Here is a 26269-nt window from a genome sequence, read left to right as displayed (position 1 = left end):
ATATTGGTAATGACACCCCCTCCCATTACTCTTATGAGATTGGCAACCAAACACTACTCATCACTCTTCTACCAGGTAAATCCTAAGTAGATCAAACATTACAAATGTTTGTCTCCTCCCATTTGACTAATCATACCACTAATCTACGCGGTAACTATATGCATCCAAACAGAGCTTTCCTATTACATGGCACTAAGCAAAAGTGTGCTTTTGTCTTCTTAACATATGCGTGGAATTGAACCCGTACATGTGTGACTCTTTGGCTTAAAGTCATGGGTTTGCTCCCTAGTGACGTGAGTTCGAATTCCCAAGCTTACCCAATGTGCAGGGTTTACGGGGGTGATTGCGCGCATCCGTAAGGATTAGTCCCGCCCTAAAAATTGGCGTGGCATACCCTATGTCATAAAATATAAAAAAAAAGAGAGATGGTGGAATTGCCTAATTTGAAGAGTCATTTTTGTTCGATAACCCTTTTTTTTTTTTTTTTATGGGTATAGTTCGATAACTTAAGAACAAAGACTTGAGCTGAGTGTGACACTTTCTCTTCCCCCAATGCTTATTACTTATCCGATACTAATTCCTTCTCTAGTCTTTTTAGCATTTTGAAAAGCTAAAACCCTAGGATCATAAACCCCGAATCCTTGTTTCTTCATTTGCAGGAAGTCATGGACGCTAAGATCGGCAAATTCTTCGATTCTGTCGGGGCCTTCTTCAGCGGCGGAGATCATATCCCCTGGTGCGATCGCGATGTCATCGCTGTAAGTTCTCTCTCTTGATTTCTCCCTTCTCCCATTTATTTTTATTTTTTTTGTTATTTTTTATTTGATGGTTTTCAATGAATTCTGGTTCAAAGGAATTAGGGTTTCTATGATGGAATTTTATCTTCTTTTGTCCTTTTTCTGATTTAAGTTTAATATACTCTCATTTGATCCTATTGATTGTGTAGTTGGAATTCTGGATATGTCCATACCGTTGTATTGTTTGATGAATCCCGTTATCAGTAGGTTAATTTTGTGTTTTAGATTTTAATTTACATATCAATATATCTCTTGTATTTTTTGATGAAGCCCCGCCCCCTTTTTCTTCTTCTTTTTTCGACCAAGTGGTATTTTATTAAAAAACAATTAGATATTATAGGTAAATTGACTCTATATATCAGACATGTATGATCAGGAACCAAAAAAAATGTATAACCAGGATTCTAAAACTATTGGGCAATCTCCCTTAGACTTAGTTAGAATTGATTCTCTCAAAGATTTTAATTAGGAATCTCCATGGAGTTTCTTTATTGAGTCCACCAATCCAGACTCACTTTCTAAGTATGAGTTGTTCCACAAAGCTAAAAAGTTCTACATCTATTGCACTCCACCACATTGTTCCTCAGCTACTTAGAGATTTAATAAAAATTGCAACCCTTTGGAGGAGCCTCTGGTGATACTTCTGTCTACATTGCTGAGAGTAATTCCTGCATACACCAAACCCCTTCAAAACCCAAAATTTGTTTTTAATGTGTGAAATAATCCTTCAGTTGCATATGTTCCTTTGCAGTAGAAATTCTTTTGGCACCTTTACCGAAATTTCTAATATTTTTAGGGAAATGCTATCAGCACTGTCATGTTTTGATGTTTCCATGGTCCTAGCTTGTCTTTGCTTTTTTAATTGGCTTTTCAGAGCTTTTGGGGACTGTAATAACCCTTTGGACAGCCCTTTAAATACTAAAAGACAAGAAGCTTTTGCGGAATTATCAAAACATTGCAGTGCTGATTTCATTTCCCTATTTTTAATGCCTGCTAATATTATTTCTACAAAGCAACAGAAATTTTCATGTTGGTGGTGACTTATAGGGTTTTATTAAAAACCCACTGTGATTGTGTATACAATATTATGTTAAATAAACTATTTCAAAAAAAAAATATTATGTTAAATAATAATGTAAAATGTCATATATTTTTAATGAATTGTTTCTAGAAACCCTTTCTTTATAATCTTCCTGATCAATCATTGACTCTCTCTAGTCAATAATCTTTATGCCCACGTGTGTCAATCAAAAACTCCAGACTCAGTAGAAACTTGCCACATTAATCTTTTGGTTAAACTCCAGAGTAGTGAATGAAATCTGCATTTATCATCTCTTCATTGTAGATATCCCCTCTCTATTTAGAAGATTAGACTCCAACATTATCAACATCAGATTCTTTAACAAAGCTAACCTTACAATATGAATTCAAGTAAAATGGCTTTAGAATTTATTTCAAAATATAGAAAAGGCATAAAGAGAAAGACATTCGTTTCATTTAAAATACAGAAAATGATAGTGCAATAGTTTCAACATTTTTCTTTATAAAAACTTCCACTTATCTCCTAAAGAAACCTTCAATATTCTTTTTAGGCAGCTCAATTGGCGTATGAGTGTTTGTCTCGTGTTGAACTTGAATGTCCAGTTGTATTGATTCCTTTTTTTCCTAGGCAGCATATAAAACTTTATAAAACAAAGAGAAGGCTACAATGAAAGTGGGGCAGAGATTGCCCCACATACAAAGATGCCCTATTGCCTCCTCCTTGGCAAGATTGTCTGCTAAGCTCTAAGAGGCATATGACAAAAGAAAAGAATTAAAATTACAAAAAACAAATATTTCATTAATGCCTGCTAACCTCCAAGCCTCTGAAGAAGTCTTCTAACCCAGAACTGTATTCGATTCCTCTTATGGACTGTGTGCACTTTGCCCTATATTTCTGAAAAGGCACATTTCAAACCCTTGGTTTCCATGCTATTCCGCCTGACCTTTCAATCTTTTGTTTTGCCCTATGATTGGTGTTTGACTGAAGAGGTATCCTTATCGCAGTATTTCAAATAACTATTTTTCTTAAACGCTTGTTTCAAACCGTTTTGTGTGTTGCTGATTTTTAAAATATGAGCTAGATGCCCTACTGTACTAGGTAACTGTCATAGTTTGTGTGCGAATTGGCTGCTGTCAAGGAGGCTGGAGAGGTCTTCTTTGGAATTTATCTATTTTAGATACATGTGTTATGACACTCCAAGCTCTATTGTGACATTAACTCAACGGTCAATCTTTTGTATATGGAGGTCAGCATTTTCTTAACAGGGTATATGATGACTCTAGTTTAGGTGGAGAACTTCAGTTCTTTTTTACCTCCTTCAAAATGTTATTTTATTTAAAGCAGTACATTATTGACATGCATTTTAGAAACTTAATTTTGATATCTATAATGGAAGTCTTAAATGGTTTCTTATGTTTTGTCATTTTTGTATAACTGTTAGTATTTTGCAGTGGTTAAAGCCAAAACCGTGTGCTCGTTATTTGATTGGGCAAACTTTTGCCGTTTTCTTTTCGATTTTTTTTTGTCCAATAGTTGCAAAACTTTAGTGGCCATATGTTCATTTTTTATATAAATGTAAGTAGACTGTAGAGTATGATTGAGAGTCTAAATGAAAGTGAGTCAGTGGGTAGGATAATGCTTTTGATTTGGGAAAAAGGTCCTTGTGATTTGTGAAAGTGGTCTTGCTTCTCATTGGTCTGAATGCCTTTGCTGTTTTATATATTCTATGATCTGTTTATCAGTTGCTTAGGTAGATTTTATGAGCATCTGAACTGTTCTATTTCACTTGATTGGCTGAAGTCATCAATCTCAATGTACTAATGTTAACTTAGTTTTTGATAAATTATTCCATTTTGTTCCTTCTTTTATGTTATAGTACTACATCAGTGTAGTTCTTAATTTACACATGTATTGGTTTATGTTGTAATGTGTGTAACCTACTGCAAATGTTACAGGAAAACATACTTGACATATATGCTAAATGTGTTAAAAATGTCCCTAAAATGTATTATTAACATGCCAAAATATGTAATTATTTCTTTCATTCATGGTTATGTATAACTTCAACAACCTTTATCCTCTTCATCAAGGATGGGAACCACTTGGTGGAAGTAAATGAAGTTGAAGATGTTGTGAATTTCTGCAAGAGTCCTTAAGTTGTTTTGTGCAGACTCAAATGATTCATGCTTGATGGCTTGGTCGTCGAGTTTGCTAGAAAGACTTTGTCTTTGACAAGAACTTGAGTAAAAGTGAGGGATGCACATTTAAGTATGGAGAGGACAAATACTGTGTTTGTTATCTTGTGGAGAACTTGAGTAGAAGTGAGGGATGCACTTTTAAGTATGGAGAGGACAAGTACTGGGTTTGTAATTTTGTGGAGACTCAAGCTTGATGGCTCGGTCTTCGAGTTTGCTAGAAAGACTGTCCTTGGAAAGAACTTGATTAAAATTTAAAGTGGGGAATGCACTTTTAAGTATGTAGAGGACAAAGTCTGGGTTTGGGCAGTTTCACTATGGCTTTCTATCAAGAGTATTTGTATTTTCCAGAGGGGGAGTTGGAGGTTTCGGTTGAGTACTATGGACATGGTTGCTTTAACAGAAGGCTTATGGCTAATTTTGTCATGAGGAAGTCAAGGACTCCCATTATATTAGTCTATCTCTAGCTTAAATAAAATTGTGGAAAAGACTCTCTTAGTTTGGATGCAGTTCCTGAGATATTATCTCGTCTTCCCTAGGAGCTTTTGTTGATGGGGTGCTAATTCTTGATGTGCCCTAAGCGCCAATGATGGATCTATTCTAAACAATCGTAAAGGTAGATACAAGTGTGGATTGGTAGTTCATCGGCCACATCTTATTGAGAATGGTTGGTTAGAGATCCTGAAAATGGATTCACATGTTCATCTCATTTACAAGTTTTTTGATCCTTATAGATGAATAATGGTTTTTTAATAGTTTGAGGGGATTTACGCTAGATCCTCTCTTCCCTTTTCCCTATTCATATTACTTGGCAAGCTTTAATTCTTCCTCGTTAGTTATTACGTAAAAGTAGCTCAATTGAAGGGTTTTATGGTTGGGACTTGGGAGCCCTCTTCATTCTATCTCCCTTATTGTGCGCATTGTCTTGTTCTTAGCAATGAAAGGTGGCGTGTTGTCTTGATTTTTGGCAATCAAAGGTTGGAACACATTTATAACCTTCGAATTTTGTTAAGATTGTTTGAGGCAGCCACCAAGTTTAGGGTGCACTTCATTGCAGAAAAAATTGCTATAAACAGCTAGAAACTATTTTAATAGAGATTAATTAGGGTTAAATTCTTAATCAAAAGATGTTGTTGGCTTGCACAGTGTATGTTCGATATAATCCTGAAACAATCCGGAATGTCAATTATTTATAAAACGGGTAAGACTTGTTCAAATTGCTCCTTTTCGATCTCTATCTCCCCCCCCCCTCTCGATCTCGACGTGCAAGCTTCTTCCTCTTGAGAATAGTTAGGAAGGGGGATCCTTGTTCTTGTAGATCTAGCCACTTGTTCATGTGAAAGAAACAGAAGAAAAGGAATCTCCATAAAAGTCAAATGATTATTTATAATCTATGATTTGTGGACACGGCAAACCCCCAAACTTTAGAAACGGGGACACGGCTAAAATAGAAAGTATATGTAATCATAATTTGTGGATATGGATTCCTGTGTCCAGTTTCGACATGGATACAAGTTGTCTAAATGAGGTAAACACAATATTCAATAAAAAAAACAGAATGTCACACTCGACACAGAACAAAAACATGTCCACACATCCACATCAAGTCTAGCACTTGCAGTAATACAAGTAAAAGTGTCCAAAGGAGTGTCGACACGTGTGGACACGCGTGTCGTGTCGGACACGGCAGGACTCATGAGTCGGCAATAAATTCGAAGTGTCGGCCAAATCATAGTTTATAATATATTTATTTTTCTTGAAATGAAAACAATACCATTAAACTATTAATCCTATCAAATTAGTGCATGTTTACATGTCGAATTGTAGCCTATTTCAATCTAATCAGATCGCAATAATCTATGATTCAGCCGACACTTTGAATTTATTGCCGACACATGTTGACACTTACTACTAGGTGTTAGAATTAACATGGGCATGTCGACACGTTTTTGTACCAATGTTACATTTGGTTTTATTATTGAATATTGTGTTTACCTCGTTTATTATTAACTCCTCTTTTAACTCTTTTCTCTAATAGATGTTGTTATATCTCCTCCCCAAAACATGAAACCCTAAACAAACTCCTATTCCAATATTATATTCATTGTATCTTATTGGTCTCCCTTTCTGACTACATATTGGAGACTGAAGAGAACTGGAATAAATTGTTGAATGGATTGTTATTTGATTATCTCATGTATTTATATTGCTGCAAATTATGATAATAATCATTAATTTTATATGTATGTATGTATGTGTATGGGCATGTCACCGTTTCTAAAATTTTAGGGGTTGTCATGTTAGACACCTCGCATCCGTACTGAAACTTGACACACGAATCTGTATCCACAAATCATGAATTCATGATTATATATCTTTCTATTTTAGTTGTGTCTCCATTTTTAAATTTTGGGGTTTGCCGTTTCTGACACTCTTGTAATGCAAACCCTAGGCTCCACAAATCATAGACATTAACCCACCAATACGCATGACATCATTGTAATCGCAATCTGATACTATTAGCGGAGATATAAGTTTGCTTGGGTAAAAAGTTGGGGAAATCGAATCCTAATCCCGTGCCACTATCCTCTCATTACAATTCCCGCTCCACCTCTTCATCATCTCATTCTTGCCGCCATCACTCCGCTATCAGTGTCTTGCATTTTGGTATCAACAAATTTTGCTCGGGAGGATAATGAAAGGGAAAGGTGAAGACAACGAGAGAATGCGGTTTTGGCATACACGAATTTCTCCCTCGGGGAGACGTTGACAACCGTGATAATGCGACCGACTAAGGATGTGGATGTGGATTTCGTCCAGGAAGAAGAGACAGATTTCGGTCAGGAGGAGACTTATTGGACATTTGTTACTCAGACATTGCTTTCTTCTTTGTAGCCAAGGTGTGGCGAGTGGCAAAGAGGGCTGAGGATGTGGGGGACGGCTATGGATGTTTTCACATATTTGCTGAAAAACGGCGGTGGTGGCAGTGAGGCTAAGTTGAGGACACCGAAGAAGAGGTGGATTGCAGTCCGTAGATTGAAGCCGTGGAGGATGACAACGAATACGAAGAGGAGGATTTGTAAGTGGGAGGAGAAGGATGGGTTTGATTCAAAAGAGTCAAAATAGATCCTACCTGATCCAGTTGTGCTAATTATGTGGTTGCACATGATATGATTTTGAGCATCCAAGAAACGTTTAGCAGAAATATAATACAAATTAATTTGGATATTATCAACTGTTTATAGAGATTTATTATGAAATTTGTGTGAAAGGAAACACATTCTTAAAGTCACAAATGGTCACTCATTGCAACCTAATTAATAATTAGTTTGCAATTTGTTATGATAATGGACAGAAACCTATGATTTGGCAGGACACATGTGTTCACACATGTCGACACTCCTTTGGACACTTTTAAATGTGTTGATAGAATTAATGTGGGCGAGTGGGCACATATTTGTGTTGTAGTCAATAATTTTATGTGTATGTACGTGTCACATTTCTAGATTTTCAGATGTTGCCATGTCAGACAACTCATATCCGTGTCGTAACTCGACACACGAATCCATGTTGACAAATTATGATTATATATACTTTCTATTTTATCGTGTCCCTGTTTCTAGATTATGGGGGTTTGCCGTGTCCGACACTCTGTGTCAGTGTTGACACGCGATACTCATGTCAGTTTCCACAAATTATAGATAGAAACAATGCGTTGGAGTGCATTGAGGGACGGGATCGATTGTGGGTGTAATTATTGGTGTTGATACTTCTTTGCAGATGTTCTCCTAATATTTAACTGGGGTCCATTTGGCCTAGGTAATCTATCGTAAGTGTTCTGGATTCTAGCTGTAGAAATTGGAAAAGAGGTTGTTTTGCCAAAAGAATTACCTGTCTATTGCAATTAGAATCACCCTCTTCAAGCCTTTCCTTGTTGACGCAGTTGTGTATTTTATGTCCCTCAGTTGAAATAGCGGGTAGGTTGTTAGAGGCTTCTATGCAATGGAGGGAAGAAGGTAACAAGAAAATTGAGTGGCTCCTCGTCGGGTTATCGTCTTGCTCCTTCATGATGACATGTCTCTTAGGGTCTAAGTGCCCATTATGTTTCTTCGATTTATGATGAGGAGTTGAATTATATGGACCTTTGAACATAGTGGGATGTTTTCTATCACTTCATACTATATTTTTCGATCTGGCCCCAGATTTTCTAATATTTGGATCTCTCTTGCTTCGCCCAGAGCTACAATGTTCTTACGGTGCATTATCCATGATAAGATCCTAACTGAGATAAACTTGTGAAACGAAATATCTGTGATTCTCGAGTTTGTGGACTGAGGATTTCAGTTGGACTCTCCCTATGTCCAATTTCCTTGGGCTTTGCAAACTTGGTGTTACTTTGTTGATCTTTTTAATATGTCCCCATACATGTCTGAGCTATCATCTATGAAATCTTTTTGGTTTTAGTGGCATAAACCTATGGATATTAAGAGCCTTGAATGCTTATGGAGAGATCATTTCCCATCTACTTCGTGGATTACCTTGAAGGATAAAAATGATTGGAGAATCCTTTTGCCATCTACTTTGTGGATTATCTGGAAGGATAGAAATGATCGCATTTTCAATAATATTTTTTGAAATGGCTTCAATAATTAATCTATCTCGATTGCAAAATAATTAGTTCTGTTATTGTTGAAGCTTGTAAACACTTCTCAAAGTCGAAATTGGTTCTCCGTTCTCAAACATTATCTATTCAGGACATCATCAATAATCGGATTTCAGTTAGAGCAGGGTCCCCCCCCCCCCGTCCCGCCCCGCCCTTCCACCACCTCCCAACACCCACACACAACCACCCCAAGGAGGAATCCTAGAATCCTGTCTGTTTTCTGGATTTTGAAAAGTGCTGATTTTATGAAAATCCCCCCAACACACACACACACACACACACACACACACACACACACACTCACACACACACACACACACACACACACACACACACACACACACACACACACACACACACACACACACACACACACACACACACCAATTGTGCCTTCTGAGGTGTGGATAGCCCCCTTCATTAAATTTAACTTCAGTGGCAGTAGTAAGCTCCTTCGCAGGAATGACACTACTATCTACAAGGCGGGGATTGGTGGGTCTTCTCTGACGTTCTAATAGCAGAAATATTTTATCCTTTGCTAGGTTCCTTACAGTGCTATTGATGTGGAGGCAGCGGAGGTTTTAGCTTTCTGGAGTGGTATCAAGTGTGCTTCTAGGATTGGTGCTGAAGGCCAGTCTCACAACACCATTGTATGGCGTACCTCTCCTCTCCTCTCCTTGGAGATTCAATCACTACTCTAGGGAGATGTTGGACATCTTTCGTACATTGAGTGCTTTATTTTTTGTATTAATACGGAGGACAACAATATGGCCGACTCATTGGCTAATTATGGTGTTTCTTGTGATTGTTTGATGATTTGGCATGGGATGCTTAAATTGCAACCTTATTCTCTTTTTCCGCTTTCGCTTTTATTCTTTTCCTTATTTCTCTTGTTTCTTGCCTTTGTTAGCCCTGGTGAGCTTACCAGTTTTCTTTAATGAAATTGAAGTTGACAAGAAAAAAGAAGAAAAAACCAAACACTTCATTGACTGGAAGGACATATGTAAACCTTCTTGGTTGAGCTTTTTTTTTGGTTGAAAAAAAAGAAGTGACCTAAAATAATTAGAGGGGCCTTTGTTTGGACAACATTAGGTTACAAAGCTAAACACTTTTAGGTAAATGGGTATGGAGAAGGGGGAAGATAGATACTTTATAGGGTGTGAAACTACCAGCAACTCCAAAAGTTTAAGCTGTTGGAGAAGGCATTATTTAATCTTTTATACTTTAACACTCCCCCTCACGTGTGGCCCCTCTTTTTAGGGTTGGCCTACATGTGGCACATGTCACCCCACTTTTTGGGCTGGCCATTTCATGTGGACTTTTACTTTTACTATCAAGGAGGTTTGAACCCAGAGCAATGCTCTGATACCATATGAAACTACCAGTAACTCCAAAAGCTTAAGCTGTTTGAGAAGGCGTTATTTAATGTTTTATACTTTAACATAAGGGAATATCTTTATGGACAAATACAGGCTGGGTTACGAGTGATGGAAAGGTACCTAGTGTCTTAGAGCTTATGGGTTTGCATGGTAGTCAATTTGTTGGTGTCTACATTACCTTTTAGAGGGAAGGGATCATGTTTGGAGTTTAGGGCTTGGCATTTTTTTCCTTTTTTTTTGTTTTGGTTGTGTAGAGGGAAGGGATCATGTTTGGGGCTTGGGGGTTGGCCTTTTTTCTTTTTTTTTTCCTCCCATTTTCTTTTGTGTGTGCGTGTGTCAAGGGAGGGGGTGGGGGTGGTGCATTAGGTTTTGGTTGATTTTGTATTGGTCAGTTGCCTTTGTCTCGTGCTTTTCTGAGGCTCTTATAGGGTTGGTGGTAACAGGTAGTTACTATCAAGGATTGTTTACAGTAGTGGATAGAGGGTGGGTTTGGGGAATGGTTCTCTAGAAGTATGGGTTTGGGATGCCAAGTGCGTCCTTTTGGTCAAGTTTTTTTTCGTTGTCGAGTGTGTTGCCCAACTCCTCTGTTGCTATAGTTTGTTGTGGCGTAGTGCCTCACGTGATGACCCCCTCTCATGGACGATGATAGGTGGCTTAAACTCATGATGTTTTAATGAGACATTAAGTTTGCCTTTGTGCTCTGGATTTTTTAGTCTCTTTAGGATTGTTGGATAAAGGAGTATGGGTGTTTGATACCTAGTGTTTCCTTTTGGTCAAGTTTCTTTTCGTTGTCAATTGTGTTGACCAACTCCCCCATTTATATAGTTTGTGGTGCCTTACTTCTTCATGTAGAGACCCTATCTTCGATGACAATAGATAGCTTAAACACATGATGTTTTAAAGAAGCAATGGATTTTGGGGGGATCTTTGTTCGGTGAATTTCCTTTGTGCCATGCATTTTTTATTCTCTTTAGGATTGTTAAGTAGTAGTGGGGAAGTATTTAGGATGTTACAAGTATAGTTTCAAATTTTTACCAAAATCGACACATAACAACCGAAATGTTTCTGTTTTCATACCCGCCAGAATGCATATAGAATTTCAAACGCATAGCGAAACCAAAATTGCAAGTGTATTATTGGTATACCATACCAGTATGTGCTATGTAATTATATTTATATGAATTGCACGTGAAATGTGGTGTCTATATTATTTATATATATTTATATGAATTACATGTCAAATGAGGCATATACTAAATTATTAGACGTATGAGGCAACACATGTCTATCATTTGCATATATTTCCATACGTTTCCGCAATTTTACAAGATTTCCACCAAAATTTCCAACTGAAACTGAAACGTTTCCATTTTCATGCCGACCAAAATCAAAATTTAAAACCCCTGGTTACAATAGCATCTTTGTGGGGAGGGGGCGGCAATCTTAAAGATGTAGAGTCTGAGTGCTTATTGTGGTTTCTTTGGTACGTAGTGTATGTCTTCATTTCTTTTATTGAAAAATGATAAGGGAGTGTGCGCCTGGGATTGCAACGGTGCCTTTTTTTTTGCCAGCTCTCTTCAAACCTTTCTTTTATTGAAAAATGATAAGGGAGTGTGTACCTGGGATTGCAACGGTGCCTTTTTTTTGCCAACTCTCTTCAAACCTTCCGTTAAGTTTGGGATCACCTCTCTCACTGTTGCTATAGTTTAGTGTTGCCCCCGTTTCTTCTTCATTGGAAGACTTCATCTTGGAGGGGGCTGGGTAACACATGATGTTTTGAAGAAAAACCTTTTATACTTACTACCATGCGTGTTGATGCGTAGGGACATAGATGCGATGACTAATCACATTATCATCCATTGCAAGGTGACTGTAGTGGTTCGGTCATCTGACCTCAAAAGCTTTGATATCTCTTGGGTTCTTTCGGTAAAATTTTTGGACCTTTTCATAGCTTTTGGAAGCAAAGGTAAACTCCTTTGCGGAGTAATGCATTCTGCAGTGTTTTGGGCCATTTGGCATTAGAAGAATCGGAGGATCTTCGATAGGATTCTAATCCACTTTACTTACTATTTATGGACATGAATTTCTCATAATCTCTTAGGTGCTTTATAGAAAGGAATTTTTTTTTTTTTTTGTTGGCATCTCAAATGTCAGCCTGCTTTAGAAATGGAGACCTATTTCTTTTAGCCTTCCAACAAATGCTAGGACTGTGGTAAGGCCCTATTTAGCTCCCTAAGGTAGATCTTTGATGGAACTTCTTGTAGAAACCCAAATCATGTGGCATCAGAAGGGCGTTTAGGAATGTCAATGGGGAGATCATCAAGGTGATCTTTTGACCTAGTGACACTACAAATTCCATGAAGTGGAACCTTGTCCGGTGTTCTTTGGGTTGAGGGCGATTTTTTAAGTGTCATTGCTTGAGAGTCAATATTGACCTTGTCCTGTTGGGGTCAGCTAACATCATCTTAGGGATAATTTGAGAAAGGAAGTCAGTCTGCATTCCAAGCATATCATTAGAAGTGCTAATGGCTTTGTAGAATCTTTTGTTATGGGAGATTGGCATGGAGTTCTAAAGGATTGTGTGTGGCCTTTACCTTTTGTTTTTTCCCTGTTCTTTTTGTCTCTACTTTTTTTTTGGTTGGGGCCATCTCGTACCCTCTTTATTATTGTTTATTCTTTTAACATCCTTGTTATATTTCAAACAGAAAAACTTGTTGAAGTTATTTTATTATCAAGATGTTTGCACACATGGAATTGTTTCTGCTGAGTATGCTTGTGTTCTGAACTCTACAATTGTTGGCAGGGTTGTGAGAGAGAACTTGCAGAAGCCGGAAGTGGTGTCTCTGATGAAATTAAAAACGAGAGCATCATGAGGTTATCTTGGGCTCTTGTTCATTCAAGACAACCAGAAGATGTGCAACGTGGGATAGCTATGCTTGAAGGTAAATATTGGCAGTTTTAACATAATACTTTATTGACTTTTGCGATGTGCTAGATGTTCTGACTTGCCTTTATTCGGTAGAGCTCCTGATGTGAAACAAACTGGTTTATTTGCATAATTCTATTTTTCTTCATGTATATATGAACCGGCGTATCTTTTTAACACAAAAATTTGGTGTAAGTAGCTTCTTTGGACAGTTCTAACAGCCCGCTGCAAAAGAGAGAGAAGCTCTATCTCCTGGCAGTAGGACATTACAGAAGCGGTGACTATTCAAGGAGTCGGCAGCTTGTGGAACGATCTTTGGAGGTTTGATCTTTGTTCGTGCATTACCATCATAAATAGCCAATTTAGTTTACCTTCCCTCCTAAAGCAATCAAATGAGGGAGACCATCTAAACAAACGAAAGAGAGTTTTCTATGATATGGATGGGAAGTGGTTGTTGAGTACTATAATTATTTTCAACTGGAGATCCTCTGGATCCCACATGGGAGTGGAAGGAATCGGGTATATTAAGCTAGGAAGCACGGGTACTCTCCCGGGGCTCCCGTACCCGTACTCGACATGTATGGGGTGCGGGTACGTTCGGGTACGCCCTGGGTACGTACCCATATTTAGAAAGAAAAAAAACCCAATTTTGGTTGTTGCGTGCGTGTCGGGTGCGTTTAGGGTACGCACCCATGCGTACCCGACACATCCTGCTTCTGTCATCTGGTGTAAATCCTTCCTGCTTCTTCTCTCTCCTGTCCTGTACTTAATACTTACATGTAAATGTCTTTACTATTTTATAGTCCATTTACTTAAGATTTACATGTAAATAACGGAAATTCCCCCATTTGGATTTATTAAAAATAGTTTCAAGACCCAAATCTGAAAGGAAAAAAAGTCAACTCTCCTGTTCTAGTACAAAATTCGAAGAAAAAGGGTCGGGTCAAAATTTTAACTTTCGTAACTTCCAAACGGTGGGGCATTTTTCAAATTTTAAAAATTCATAAAATCTATCATGTCCAAACATTATTAAATCCTAAAAGTCCGATATAAAAAATCTCATAATTTGGTCTCTAAAAATTATTCATCTTGTCAGGCACTGGTCAACACACTGGCGAAAGACTTTTTTTTCTAATGAATGATGTATTGATGCCTCATGTTATGAAATATGGAACTTAATCACTTATGAAATGAAGAGTAATATTAGAATTTTCCATTTTTGTGATGTTATTGTTATTTGATTGCTCTCCAATTATTTTTATTTTATTTTTATAAATATATAATAAATATTAAAATATATTATTATATTCGGCATACCCGAACGTACCCTCACCCGTTTTTTTTTCCTGGAAAATCACGTACCCACGTACCCATGTCGTGTCGTACCTGCACCTCGTACCGTACCCATGCTTCATAGATATTAAGTATTGTCCTATCCTTCGGCCCTCTTTGGATTCCATGAATTTTGTGGAAAATTTTGGGAAGGAAAAATATTTCTAAAATTTCTTACTTTTTTAGACATGGAAACAATAACTGGAACCTACCATATTCAGTTTTTATTTTGGAGGGCCTTCAACTATAATCATATCATTTCCCTTTAAATTGAGGAAAGAAAATAAACTCCCAAGAATTTTTTTTCTATAAAAAATGTTTTTCTTGCAATCCAAACAGGGCCGTAAGGAAAAAAATATTAAAATATTCTGCATGAATATTGGAGGCAGTCTCTGCAATGGGATTTATCCATTTATTGAATTGATTTTGTAGATTGCACCAGATTGGAGACAGGCCCTGTCACTGAAGAAGGTCGTTGAAGATAAAATAGCTAAAGGTAATGATTATATTTCTATCTTGTTTCAAAAGTCAATACCTTTCCATGGTTAAATTTTATCTTTTGACTCTAATTACAATACAGCCTGCACTAACAAAATGTCAAGAATGAGACAGCTACTAGTAACATTTTATTGGAAGGGTAAATAACCAAAACCTAACGACTTTTAAGGACTTGCACAAAATGCTTATGCTTGATGTCTAAAACTTTTAATTTTAAACTCTTTACAAAAACACACAAAAGATTAGCTACTGTCAGGTAGTATTTTAGGACAATTTTACCCTTTCAATTTGGAATTCTCAGCCATATTTCTGGAAGTAAATAATTTTTAGAGAACTATTATATGATGTGTACACTAAAACGCCTTGAAATACATCAGTATATGTATAAGTAGTGGCATCATCATCGATAAACCATGCCTCAGGTAACATCCCATTTGAATGATCCAAATCCTTCAAATTGTAGCATATAAAATAGACAGTTCAAAAAATAAAATTTTAAGAATACAATAAATGGAAGGATTAGTATTGTTCGTTTTAGGGGAGATTTTCCATACATGACCCTTCTGTGGTGCGGCCCAGCAGATGAAAGCTTTCAATCACTAACCAATGAACCCAACATTTACTTTTTGACTCCATGCATACATACATGCATAGAAGGGTACAATTATCCTAAATAACTGTCTTTTACTGAGGTGGTAGTTGATTTTGCGAAGGTTTAGACATTATGCGATTTTTTTAGCAAGTTTTATTAAATAGTAAATTGGTCATTTTCTCTACTTAGAAACAGATGGTATTCCTTTCCCTAGTACTCCGCAGCTACTAACTTATTGTTGGAAGCAGATGGTGTGATTGGGATAGGCATTGCTGCAACTGCTGTAGGACTTGTGGCTGGTGGGATAGCTGCTGCGTTGGCGCGTAAGAAATGATGGAACCCGTCTTGTTAATAATACTGAAATTTCCAGAATGTCATCCCCTTTTCTTCAAATACAGAGTTTTTAGCTTGCTTTATGTAGAACTTAGATTTTTCTTGTTGTGGAAGATGCTCAATAATATGTGCCCCAGGTTGGGCTGTTTTGGATTCTTCATTCTGCCTTTTGAATTGCTTGCTTCTGCCTTTTCTGTAGTTTGTAAGCTTTCTCTTCCCTCTTGAATGTATAAATAAGCTCTGTGGATCACGTAAAACATTTTTTTTTCAAATGGCTCATAAAAAGCTACAGATCCCCTAAATGGATGGGACAGTTCGGCAACCATTCATGCTGCCACATGACTTTCTGTCATTTTTTCTGTGGGGAGAATGACAGAAATGAAAAAATGATGGAGTTCGGCAAACCTGACCTGTTGCTCCTGTTTCTCAAATCCCCAAGTCCCTTTGTTAGATGTGTAATCTACTGGCAAGATTGAAGAGTTCTTTTTATTATTATTATTATTATTTTGCATTTTTCTTCATGGCTCATTTGTAGTTATTAACATGGTTATAAATTTTGGTTTCGGCTAAAATTTCACTTATCTGAAACCGAAATTACATACAGCTAACGTTTTTTTTGGACGAAATGTTGACCAAAATTACCGAAATTTCGGCAATTCCGTACGGAATTCTGTAACAGAATAAAATTCGCCGAAATTCTGGAAATTTCCAAAATTTTGACTGAAATTTGGTAAATTTCGTCCGTGAGGACGGTTTCGGTCCTCACCAAATCCTCACTGAAATTTTGGATTACGGTCGAAATTTAAAACCATGGTTATTAATGGGTTTATTTACCTTTACATAGGCATTTAGTAAATAGATTGAGGTCTGGTAGTCAAAGAGTTGTAACTTGTGAGACCTCATTGCTCATTGCTCATTGCTTATTGCCAAGAAGCAGTCATCAAACTCTCCCTTGTTTCAGATGGTCGGGTTTTGGTAATTTGTTGTTAATTAAAAGAATCAGAGTAGTTCGTCTTTCTTCTCTCATTAATTCATCAGTTCATCTTTCTTCTCATCAGTAATTCATCATGGATATCCCACAGGCTCACAAATTAATACCGTAATTAGAAAAAAATGTTTCTCACCAATGGGTTAGAAAACAAGATTTTCTGGAATCATGACTATAGAATAAGAATTGATTTTCGCTTTGAGAATGTGAATCATGAGAATGGTTAAAGAAGCAACTTTATTCTTCTGTTTCCTATTTTGGCCTGTTTTCCGAAGCTCGGGGTGATTCTCAGTTTTATGTTTCCACGTTTTTCGTTTGTTTAAAAAACTGGATAATGAGGGTTCTTGCCGAACAAGTCCTGATTACTTGGATATCAAACGAAGGAAATTTGAATGTATATGGTCAGTACTCAATCAAGTTAAATTATCTGGTGTAAGCCCTTATAGTCCCGTATTTTTCAAAAGGTACTGTATGGACCACACTACATGATGATCCAAACCGTCCATGTGATGGGCCACAATGTAAATCCACGTTGATTTTTGGCAATTTAGGTTGAGATTTTACCTTAAAATTGGGTCAGGTTGGGGTTAAATCCTATTAATTTTTAGCAAAAGTTCAACCCTAACCTAGGGGTGGCAATGGTTCGGTTTGAACCCCAAACCGAACCGAACCGAAATTTGAATCGGTTTGGGAACAGAAATTTTCGGTTCGGTTCTGCCAATTTTCCACCCCTTACTCATAATCATTGGAAATATTCGATTTCGGATCGGTTTAATCCCCAAACCGAAACCAAAATTTCGGTTCAGTTCCGGTTCGGCAAATTTTGCCACCCCTACCCGAACCAAGTTGCATCCCTACTAATTGTGTCCAGTTGAAGTAGGACCTAGGACACTCCGATGGACCGACTGATTTGAAATCTCTCCCTCTCCTGTTACACTAGGTAAACCATATGTCCATCCAGATTGCGTTGATAATGTCTTGATCGGATGATCCTAAGCCCTCGATCCATAGGCCCGGTTTAGGTTTTTGCCAAGAAAATCTAAACCGTTGATCTTCCTAGTCCTTATCTTACGCTCGAGATACCCGTTCAGAGGTTGTGACCAAGACCACGTGATCTACCCCCACATTGTTGTACTTCTAAAAGATCAACTGTCTTGATTTTACATTCATATCCCTCGATGCCCCTCTAGAGACCCAAAATTCCCCTTTCGCTATTCATTCACAATAAGAGCCACTTTCTGCCTAGTGGTTCTCATGCAAGTAAGCCACGTAGCATAAAAACTGCCACCACTACGTCTAACGTCTCTCTCTCTCTCATTCAAATTTAAATCTCTCGCTCTCTCTCTCTCTCTCTCTCTCTCTCTCTCTCAAAGAAGAAGAAGAAGAAAAAGAAGATGAACGCAGAGAGTTTGTTGGCTTCGGCCGGAATAAACATAGGGTTGGCTCTGGTTGTGCTCTCACTATTCTCCATATTGAAAAAACAGCCTTCAAATGCCGTGGTTTACTACCCTCGTCACCTCTCCAAACAACACCACATCTCCTTCCCACAAACTACTCTCTCCAGGTTCCTACCTTCTGTTTCTTGGATTCGGCGCGCTTTTTCTGTTACCGAGCAGGAAATCCTCCAACACTCTGGGCTTGATGCCCTCGTAGTCATCAGGCTCTTCAAACTCGGGTCCGAATTCTCTCTTTCTTTCCTTCCACCTCTTTTTCTGTTTTTTCAAGTTTTTGGGTTTTTTGGCAAATGAATTTACAAAAACAGTACTCTAGTTTGGGAATTTGCAAATAGAGTCATCACATTAAGAGTGAATTATGAGGGGTGCAACTTGGGTTGGGTTGGGTTGAGGCCAACCCGAACCCGACCCGAGCAACCATTTGCTCAACCTGAACCCGATCCGACGAGGTTCAACCCGACCCGATCCGAGGAACCCTTTTTTGCCAACCCGAACCCTACCCGACCCGAGTTCAACCCGACCTAACCTGAGACTTTAAGCTTTAAAAAATTAAAAAATTAAAAAAATATTAAAAATGTCGGGTTCACTCGGGTCGGGTTGACCAAGCCCTCAACCCGAACCTGACACGAACTCAACCCGAAACCGACCCGAACTCAACCCAACCCGACTTTTTTCCGGGTTGAACCCGCCCGAGTTGCACCCTATTGCAAATCCGGTCATACAATGATGGACCAAAAATGTCTACATGGGAATACTCGGAAATTACCTTGTTAAAAGACCAAAATACCCAGACACATTGACACTCCCATCAAATACATTTAAAATAGTGGGCCCCACCTATGCCCCCATGGTTGGGTGGATATCGTGAGACCTACTCATCAAAGCGAAAATGGTGGCTCCACCAAAATGCATGTGTTTGAGTTTTAGGGGTGCAACTTGGGTCGGGTTGAACCCGAATTTGGGTTGGGCTGGGTTGGGTTTTTTTTAAAATCGGGTTGGGTTGGGTTGGGAAAAATCAACCCGAATTGGAAATCGGGTTGGGTCGGGTTGGGGTGTCGGGCGACCCGACCCGAAACCCGATTTCCAATTCCATTATGTATAAAATTTTTACTTCTATGTTTGTTTTGTCATTATATAACTCAAATCTAGAAAGAAATAAAAAACTTGGTGAAAGTTGTCTTAATTAACTCTCTTGCTGGGGAACATCTAATGACTAGGATGAGATGGAAATACAAGAATAAAATGGAGAAATCAAACAAATGGTGAAATCGGGTTGGGTCGGGTTGAGAAAATTACAAATTGGGTTGGGTCGGGTTGGGTCCAGTCGGGTTGGAAATCGGGTTGGGTCGGGTCGGGCTGGAAAAATGGGTTCCTCAGGTTGGCCTCAACCCGACCCGAGTTGCACCCCTACTTTAGTTGGTGGGACCCACCCTATCAAAACATAAAGCGAGCATCACTAAGGACATTCTGGTCTTTTTACGAGTCAAAAAATCTATCATGGGTATTTTGGTTAAAAATTTATGGCATGATCGGATTTGCAAAATTCACTCAAATGTGATGACTATTTGAAAATTTTCAAACTAGAAGAGTGTTTTTGCAAATAAAGCGAAGTAGAAGACTTCTTTTGCAAAAACCCTCTTTTTTTCCTGAAGTCCTTGCTGGTGTTCTTCTCCCTGTTTTCACCCCTTTTTCTTTTCACTGGCAGTGTGAAAATTAGTCCTAGAATGAGAGAATTTACGATATCATTGGAGTTTAAACAGAACACCAGGAAAATGTGGGCATTAAACTATCGGATGAGGGGGTGGATTTTGTTGATGACAAAAGAATTGAATGAAAATTTTTTTGTGCTTGTTTTTGGATTCAATGTCACTCAATGGAAATGGGTTGTGATGTTTGTATGTGGGGCATCATGGGGAGGATGCAAAATTTGTGCATTGTTGCTATTCCCGCAAGGGGAAGCTAATTTTTCTTCCTGGTTTCAAGTTCTGCATATCTTGGTTTTTCTATTTTTCTTATATTTGTCAGTATCTTCTACATTTTCAAAACTGCTTTTTTGTTTTTCTTTTCCTTGCTTTCTTTTTTAATCATTACATGGGTTATTTAGGTAAGTTATGTTGTAGATATTTGGGGTTATTTTTGTTTAGAGTTAGTTAATTAAGGTTGTTTTTTTATTATTTTGAATTGGTTTTAGAATTATATCTAGATTCTTTATTGCTTGGCTGCATTTCTTAATTCTTTATTGATTATTCTTTAATTGCTTGGTTTCATTTCTTAAATTATTTATTGATTATTCTTTGATTGCTTGGTTGCACTCGCTAAATCTTTATTGATTATGATATTTCTGTAGAAATTTCTTTGCCTTGATTCGTGATTTCTCAGTGCATGGTGCTGTAATACTTGCTTCAGGCATGCTTTTGAATGCCTCATTCAGATTGAGAATGATACTAATAGAGCTCATGATGATTTTTTTGTTACTTTAGACTTCTTTTGGTGAAGCTTGCAAGCTTTAAAATCGAGTTCATTACATTCTGATGTCAACTTCAGATGTGTTCGATTCAAAAGGGTTTCTATTTAGGCGTCGAAAGTGGTTGAAAGAGTATTTTTATGATATTTTGGGACTTGGATCATTTGATTCCTTTAAAATGAGTTCAGGGCATCAAAACCTCTATTTGTGGTGGTAGTCCCATTCATTAGTTGAATTAAGTCTTGTGCTGAGATTTGATGCGTGAAGAAGAAAGAAGAGAGAGAAGGGAACAAACCAGTGTTTCATGGATTCGGATTTGTGTCGGGATCTGGCACGGATTCGAGGTGTCGGATTCGGCAAACCCCCAAAACTAGGATTCGGATTCAGTAGTTTTAAATAAAATAAAATTTTCAAAATTAAAAATTTATATATATATATATATATATATATATATATATATATATATATGAGAAAACGGTTCCTACACATGTGTAGATAAGTTATCTACACACTAGCTTAAAATACAGTGGGGGCCACATTATTTGGGTGATCCAAACCATTCATTTTTAAGGTCCTCACATAGATAGGGTGTCCACAAAAAATCAGATCCATAGGATCATCATCATCCTAACCATTCGAACTGTGGAGGCAAAAAATGGACTAATTTGTGAAGGTTTAAAGACATCCATTTTACCTCCACAAATCGCAGGGTTGGGATGATCCTATGGATCTAATTTTTTGTAGACACCCTATCTATGTGAGGGCCTTTAAAATGGATGGCTTGGATCACCCAAACAATGTGGGCCCCCACTGTATTTTAAGCTAGTGTGTAGAGAACCCTCTACACATATGTGTAGGAACCGTTTTTTCTCTCTCTCTCTCTCTCTCTTTCTCTCTCTCTCTCTCTCTCTCTATATATATATATATATATATATATATATATAAAAGGATTGTACGCTTGAGTGTACCAAGCTTATGGTACGCTCGAGTACCCAATCATATATGGGCCCACTTTGTTAGGATGATCCAAAGCATTCGTTTGAAAGGCCCTATCATAGATAGGGTGTGTACCAAAAATCAGCTCCATAGGATCATCCTAACCCATCCATTTGTGGAGGGCAAAATGGACAGACCACAAATCTGCCCATTTTTGCCCTCCACTTTTGGAGGGGTTAGGATGATTCAATGGACTTGATTTTTGGTACACACCCTATCTATGATAGGGCCTTGCAAATGAATGCTGTGGATCACCACAAAAAATGTGGGATCCATGTGATTGGGGCACTCGAGCGTACCATAAGCTTGGGACGCTCGAGCGTACAATCCTTTTCCTCATATATATATATATATATATATATATATATATATATTTATATATATTCATGAAAATTTCAAGGGTAGAGGGTCGAGGCAAGTTTTGTATTGAGAGAGTCGAATGAGGAAGGGGGTCAATGTTCGAGGGTCGAGGCTCTATGGTTTTATTAAAAAAGTACGGGTTGTGTTTTCATATAAAAAAAAAGTTAAGAAGAAAACACATTAAAAGGGAAAATATACAGGATTCACATTTTAAAAGAGACAACGATGAATCAGATTTGCCCGAGAAAAAAAAAGGATTCGTGTGGGACACGGCTACGACAAGAAACTGTGTGTGTCCCACGTGAATCCATGTCCTATTTGCATGTGGAGACATGTCGACATGGATTGGGCATAGGTGGGCAAAGAATCCATGCAACAAAGGAACAAACAAAAGTGAGAGTTCATGGAATAGGGGTTTTGTTTCATCCTGGGGAATTTCCTTATTTTATTCACTTATAAAATGAAAAATCTACCTTGACTTAAGCTACACTAACAAATGCTGAAATTAGAAACAATAAAATGCATCTTTCAACTCCTATCCATCCCCCCAAGCTGGACAGTCCATGAATGTCGAATATGTCTAGCTTGCCAATAATCCTTTGTACCAATTCTTAGGAATAACTTTGGTGAGAATGTAAGGGAGCTGATCCTCTGATCTGACATATGGAACTGTAATGATATTATACTCCAGTTTTTATCTTATGACGTAGAGAACTGTAATGATATTATACTCCACGTTTTCTCTTACAAAGTAACAGTAGACCTCGATGTGTTTCGTTCTTTTGTCAAACATTGGGTTAGAGGTGATGCGAACGATATTATACCCTTTTGGAAAGGCATGGTTCTGCCTATAAATGCATAACACCAAACCCGACCCTCGTTTCACTATCATCTCTATCATAAAAAAGAGAGTGGATAGCTTAGCTGTCAATTACATTTCGAACGGCGTTCTTTTCTTTTCTTGGTTTGGAACATTTTACCTGTTTTGGTGTTCATTTTGGAAAAGACGCTCCTAGGCTTAGAATAGTTCGGAATAATATGGTTGTAGAAAACTTTGACAGAAAGTACTAAGAAAATAACCAAAACGGGTTGTCTTCGACCTCAGTACAAGGTTTTCGGGAAAAAAGTAATCCTATATCATATGGGACTAATGGATATTAACCCTCTCATTTGATTAGGACAGGTGGAATACTGTAAAGGCCCCTAATTTCATAAATGAAGTTCACTATGTTTTTGGTCAGTTCAGGACGTAGAAGGGTGTTCTGTACGGAATATCAGAAACACACTATTCCACACAAGTTCTAGAATGTTCCAGAATTTTGACCAGATTGTTTAGTTTTATTTCCTATTCTAGAACAGATATATCTAGAGCTCTGTTTGGAGCAGAACTGAATTGATAACTAAGGTGGGTAGACAATGACTGATCCATACTGCATGAGGTTTAAATCCCGCAGGGTGTATTTATCATTCTGTCAGAGACTTATTTCTCTTCCATCTATGTCGATCCTGTTTTGCAACTATGTTTTGGCAGTCAGAGTTACTTCAATGGTTTATATTGCATCGGCAAATTACTCTTTTGCTTATTTGCCTTGTCATTTAGTTATACACATGATCTGTTTTACTGTCGCTATTTATTTCTATATTCATTTTGGTCCTTTTTTGGCCTCTAGAATAATGATTTTTGATTCATTGTGTCTGGAACATTTAGGGATAACTAAAGCACTAGCAGAGCTAGTCCTGTTCTTCCCACAGCACTAGGAAATATGGTCCGAATAATCTCTATAGTAGTTCCATGAACAATCCTTTTAGGGATACGCCAAGCGGGAGTCAATCAAGGGAGACAAAGATCTCTCTTCTTATTATTATTATATTAGATGACGCCGGAGACTGCAAATGATGGGAATCCTATCGATAAAGAAGAGGCATAAGCATCGCCTCTCGATCCAATCCGTCTTTCCTAAGGTTTTTATGATTGCATCTCAATTGATTAGTCAAATCAAACTCAAAACCCCAACACAAGGATTTTCTTCAACTCAAAACCGCTAGTGTTAGATTTGATCATTTATTTTAATTGTGTTCATCATATTCATTTACATTATCAATGCTTATTTTTACAGCATCAATTTTTTCTTGATTTGCTCTGTAGTTGGACTGGTGATTCTTGCATCATATTCATTTACATTATCAATGCTTATTTTTGCAGCATCAAATTTTTCTTGATTTGCTCAGTAGTTGGGCTGGTGATTCTTCTTCCAGTTAATTATACCTGCGAAAAAGGTCCATCTAGGAGTAAACTATCACATTCTATGGATTCTTTTACAATTTCTAATATTGGGAAAGGCTCTAACAGGTGAGTCTTTCTTATCTACGTATTAGACTCTGTAAGTTATGTTTACTTCCAGTCCTTTTTTTTTCCAAAGATTAGATCATTGTTAACTGATGCACTTTTGTATGTCAACGACCAAAAGTTGGATAGACTAACATTTTATATTCACACTCACACACACACGCGCGCGTACACACGCACACACACACACACACACACACACACAAGGTTTTAAATTTCGGTTTTAGTTACAACAGGAACAAAAACATTTCAGCTTCAGTTGGAAATTTGGTATGAAAACATCTGCAAATGATAGAATTTTAAAATGAAACTTCAGGGAATGTTGGATTAAATACAAATACACTTAGAAACCATCACATAAGCATGACAACCATCCATAATGATTTGACAACATCGAACACCTAGTGATATGCAATTCAATATATGCACCACATTTCACATGCAATTCAAATACGTAATCCTCATCTCTCATGTGTAATTTTCTCTAGAGTCAATAAGAAGGTTAGGCAGTACACCCTATTCAATGAAGTTTTCGTACTTCCTCTTCTGTTATTTTCTACATGGTATTAGATCCTTGATTTAGATTTTCTCAGTCTATCAAGAACACATAAAATCAAGCTTCAAATCCTTTATCCTCATTGCAAGATCTATTAGAAGAGGCTTTGGATTGTAGGAGGAGAGTTTTATGTGATGTCATAAGTTGTACAATACCACACACAAGATCTATTAGACCGGGCATCTCCTTGTAGTTTCAAGTGAAAACGTCTCTGTTCTGTGACAACTTTTGTGTTGTGGTTTTTCTTTGTGGCTCATATGAGCACCAATGAATGTGGGTCGAGGGCCCTCAGCAATACCAAGGTTGATCTCCTTGAGCTCGTCGACGGTAGCCTATCCACCATCTTCTAGTTGAGGCAGCGCGGTTTGTGAATTGATGAATTCAACATTGTGTAAAGAGGTCATGCACATTATACTGCAAGACCCTTATTGGATGGAGTGATCTTCTATTCATGGTACAAAGCCTTCTTCTGATCTGTAATTAGCAGATCTTTGAAAGGTGTTGGTTTGCATTTACCATCACTATGACCATGGCTGGAATGCATGTTGTACCCCATCTTGGTCATCATGTCGGTGGCTTTCGGTTTGTAGAAGGAGATGGGTAAGTGGGAATCAACTTCCTGATCTTGGACCGACATAGAAGACGCGGGCACAAACTTCACTGGATGAAGAAATTTCTTTGCCTTCTGCTTGCGGGGAGCTTTGCGAACTTCTGTGGCTGTAGCATACTTGAAAGTAGCCTCAATTTATTCTCTTTATACTGGGAAGATAAGATCTCCTTCTTTCATTTGCTCCTTTGGAATATATCTAAAAATCTTCTGTTGGAAGATGAATTTCGTTTCATCATATTCTTTGGATTGCTTTTGAGTATTCATTTCAGTTGACTCCTTCAATTGGGGCTTTGTTCTAGCAAAAGTCATGGATTGAATCTTTGATCATGCAGATGCCTTGGAGCAATCTTAAGAATATCGTTTCTTTGTCTTGCGATCCTTGTATAGATTTTTGCCTTTTGCTTCCCTTGTCGATGTATAATTAGGCGTCGAAGGTTTATTAATGTTGAGTCTAGCGTCCTCGTAGAATGATTCTACTACTGTAAATGGCTTAGTATCGGCAAAGACTCATCGCACTTCTCCATTGGTACCTCATATTTAAAGCACCGATGCAAGGATGAAGATATGACTCCATGCTCATGCAGCCATGGACGTCCTAGCACTTCTCCATTGGTGCCTCATATTTGAATCACTGATGCAAGGATGAAGATGTGCCTCCATGCTCATGTAGCCATGAATGTCCTAGCACTGCATTGTAGGAAGTAAAGGGGTCGATCATATGAAAGCGGACTGAAGAT

The 26269-nt window shown here is 37.8% G+C and overlaps 2 protein-coding genes across 9 annotated transcripts in view; both read left to right on the top strand.

Moving 5' to 3' along the window:
* The first annotated feature begins 476 nt into the window (after positions 1–476).
* On the top strand, positions 477–15912 carry LOC143853321 (mitochondrial fission 1 protein A-like). 3 transcript variants are annotated; one of them, XM_077363045.1, is made up of 6 exons: positions 477–524; positions 660–758; positions 12880–13018; positions 13202–13323; positions 14767–14830; positions 15673–15912. In XM_077363045.1, exons 2-6 carry the CDS (start codon positions 666–668, stop codon positions 15756–15758), a joined length of 504 nt encoding a protein of 167 aa, XP_077219160.1. In that variant the 5' UTR covers positions 477–524; positions 660–665; the 3' UTR covers positions 15759–15912. The 3 variants fall into 3 exon arrangements, with proteins under 3 accessions (XP_077219160.1, XP_077219161.1, XP_077219159.1); XM_077363046.1 differs by having other exon boundaries at positions 511–529; XM_077363044.1 differs by lacking the exon at positions 477–524 and having other exon boundaries at positions 536–758.
* A 2185-nt stretch (positions 15913–18097) lies between these two features.
* The window catches only part of LOC143853464 (Early-responsive to dehydration stress protein (ERD4)), a 70695-nt gene continuing 62523 nt past the window's right edge, over positions 18098–26269 (top strand). For 4 of the 6 annotated variants that reach the window (XM_077363243.1, XM_077363245.1, XM_077363242.1 and 1 more), the window contains exons 1-2: positions 18098–18420; positions 24223–24369. In XM_077363243.1, coding sequence (XP_077219358.1) covers positions 18140–18420; positions 24223–24369 — 428 coding nt within the window. In that variant the 5' untranslated portion in view covers positions 18098–18139. The other 2 variants (XM_077363244.1, XM_077363241.1) reach the window with 2 other exon arrangements.

This window comes from Tasmannia lanceolata, unplaced genomic scaffold, assembly GCF_043159265.1.
Source record: "Tasmannia lanceolata isolate RefF3 unplaced genomic scaffold, GAP_Taslan_0.1 ptg000019l, whole genome shotgun sequence".
Classification (NCBI taxonomy): Eukaryota; Viridiplantae; Streptophyta; class Magnoliopsida; order Canellales; family Winteraceae; genus Tasmannia; species Tasmannia lanceolata.
The sequence above is the reverse complement of the archived record's forward strand: the minus strand, read 5'-3'. Positions and strand labels throughout refer to the sequence as shown.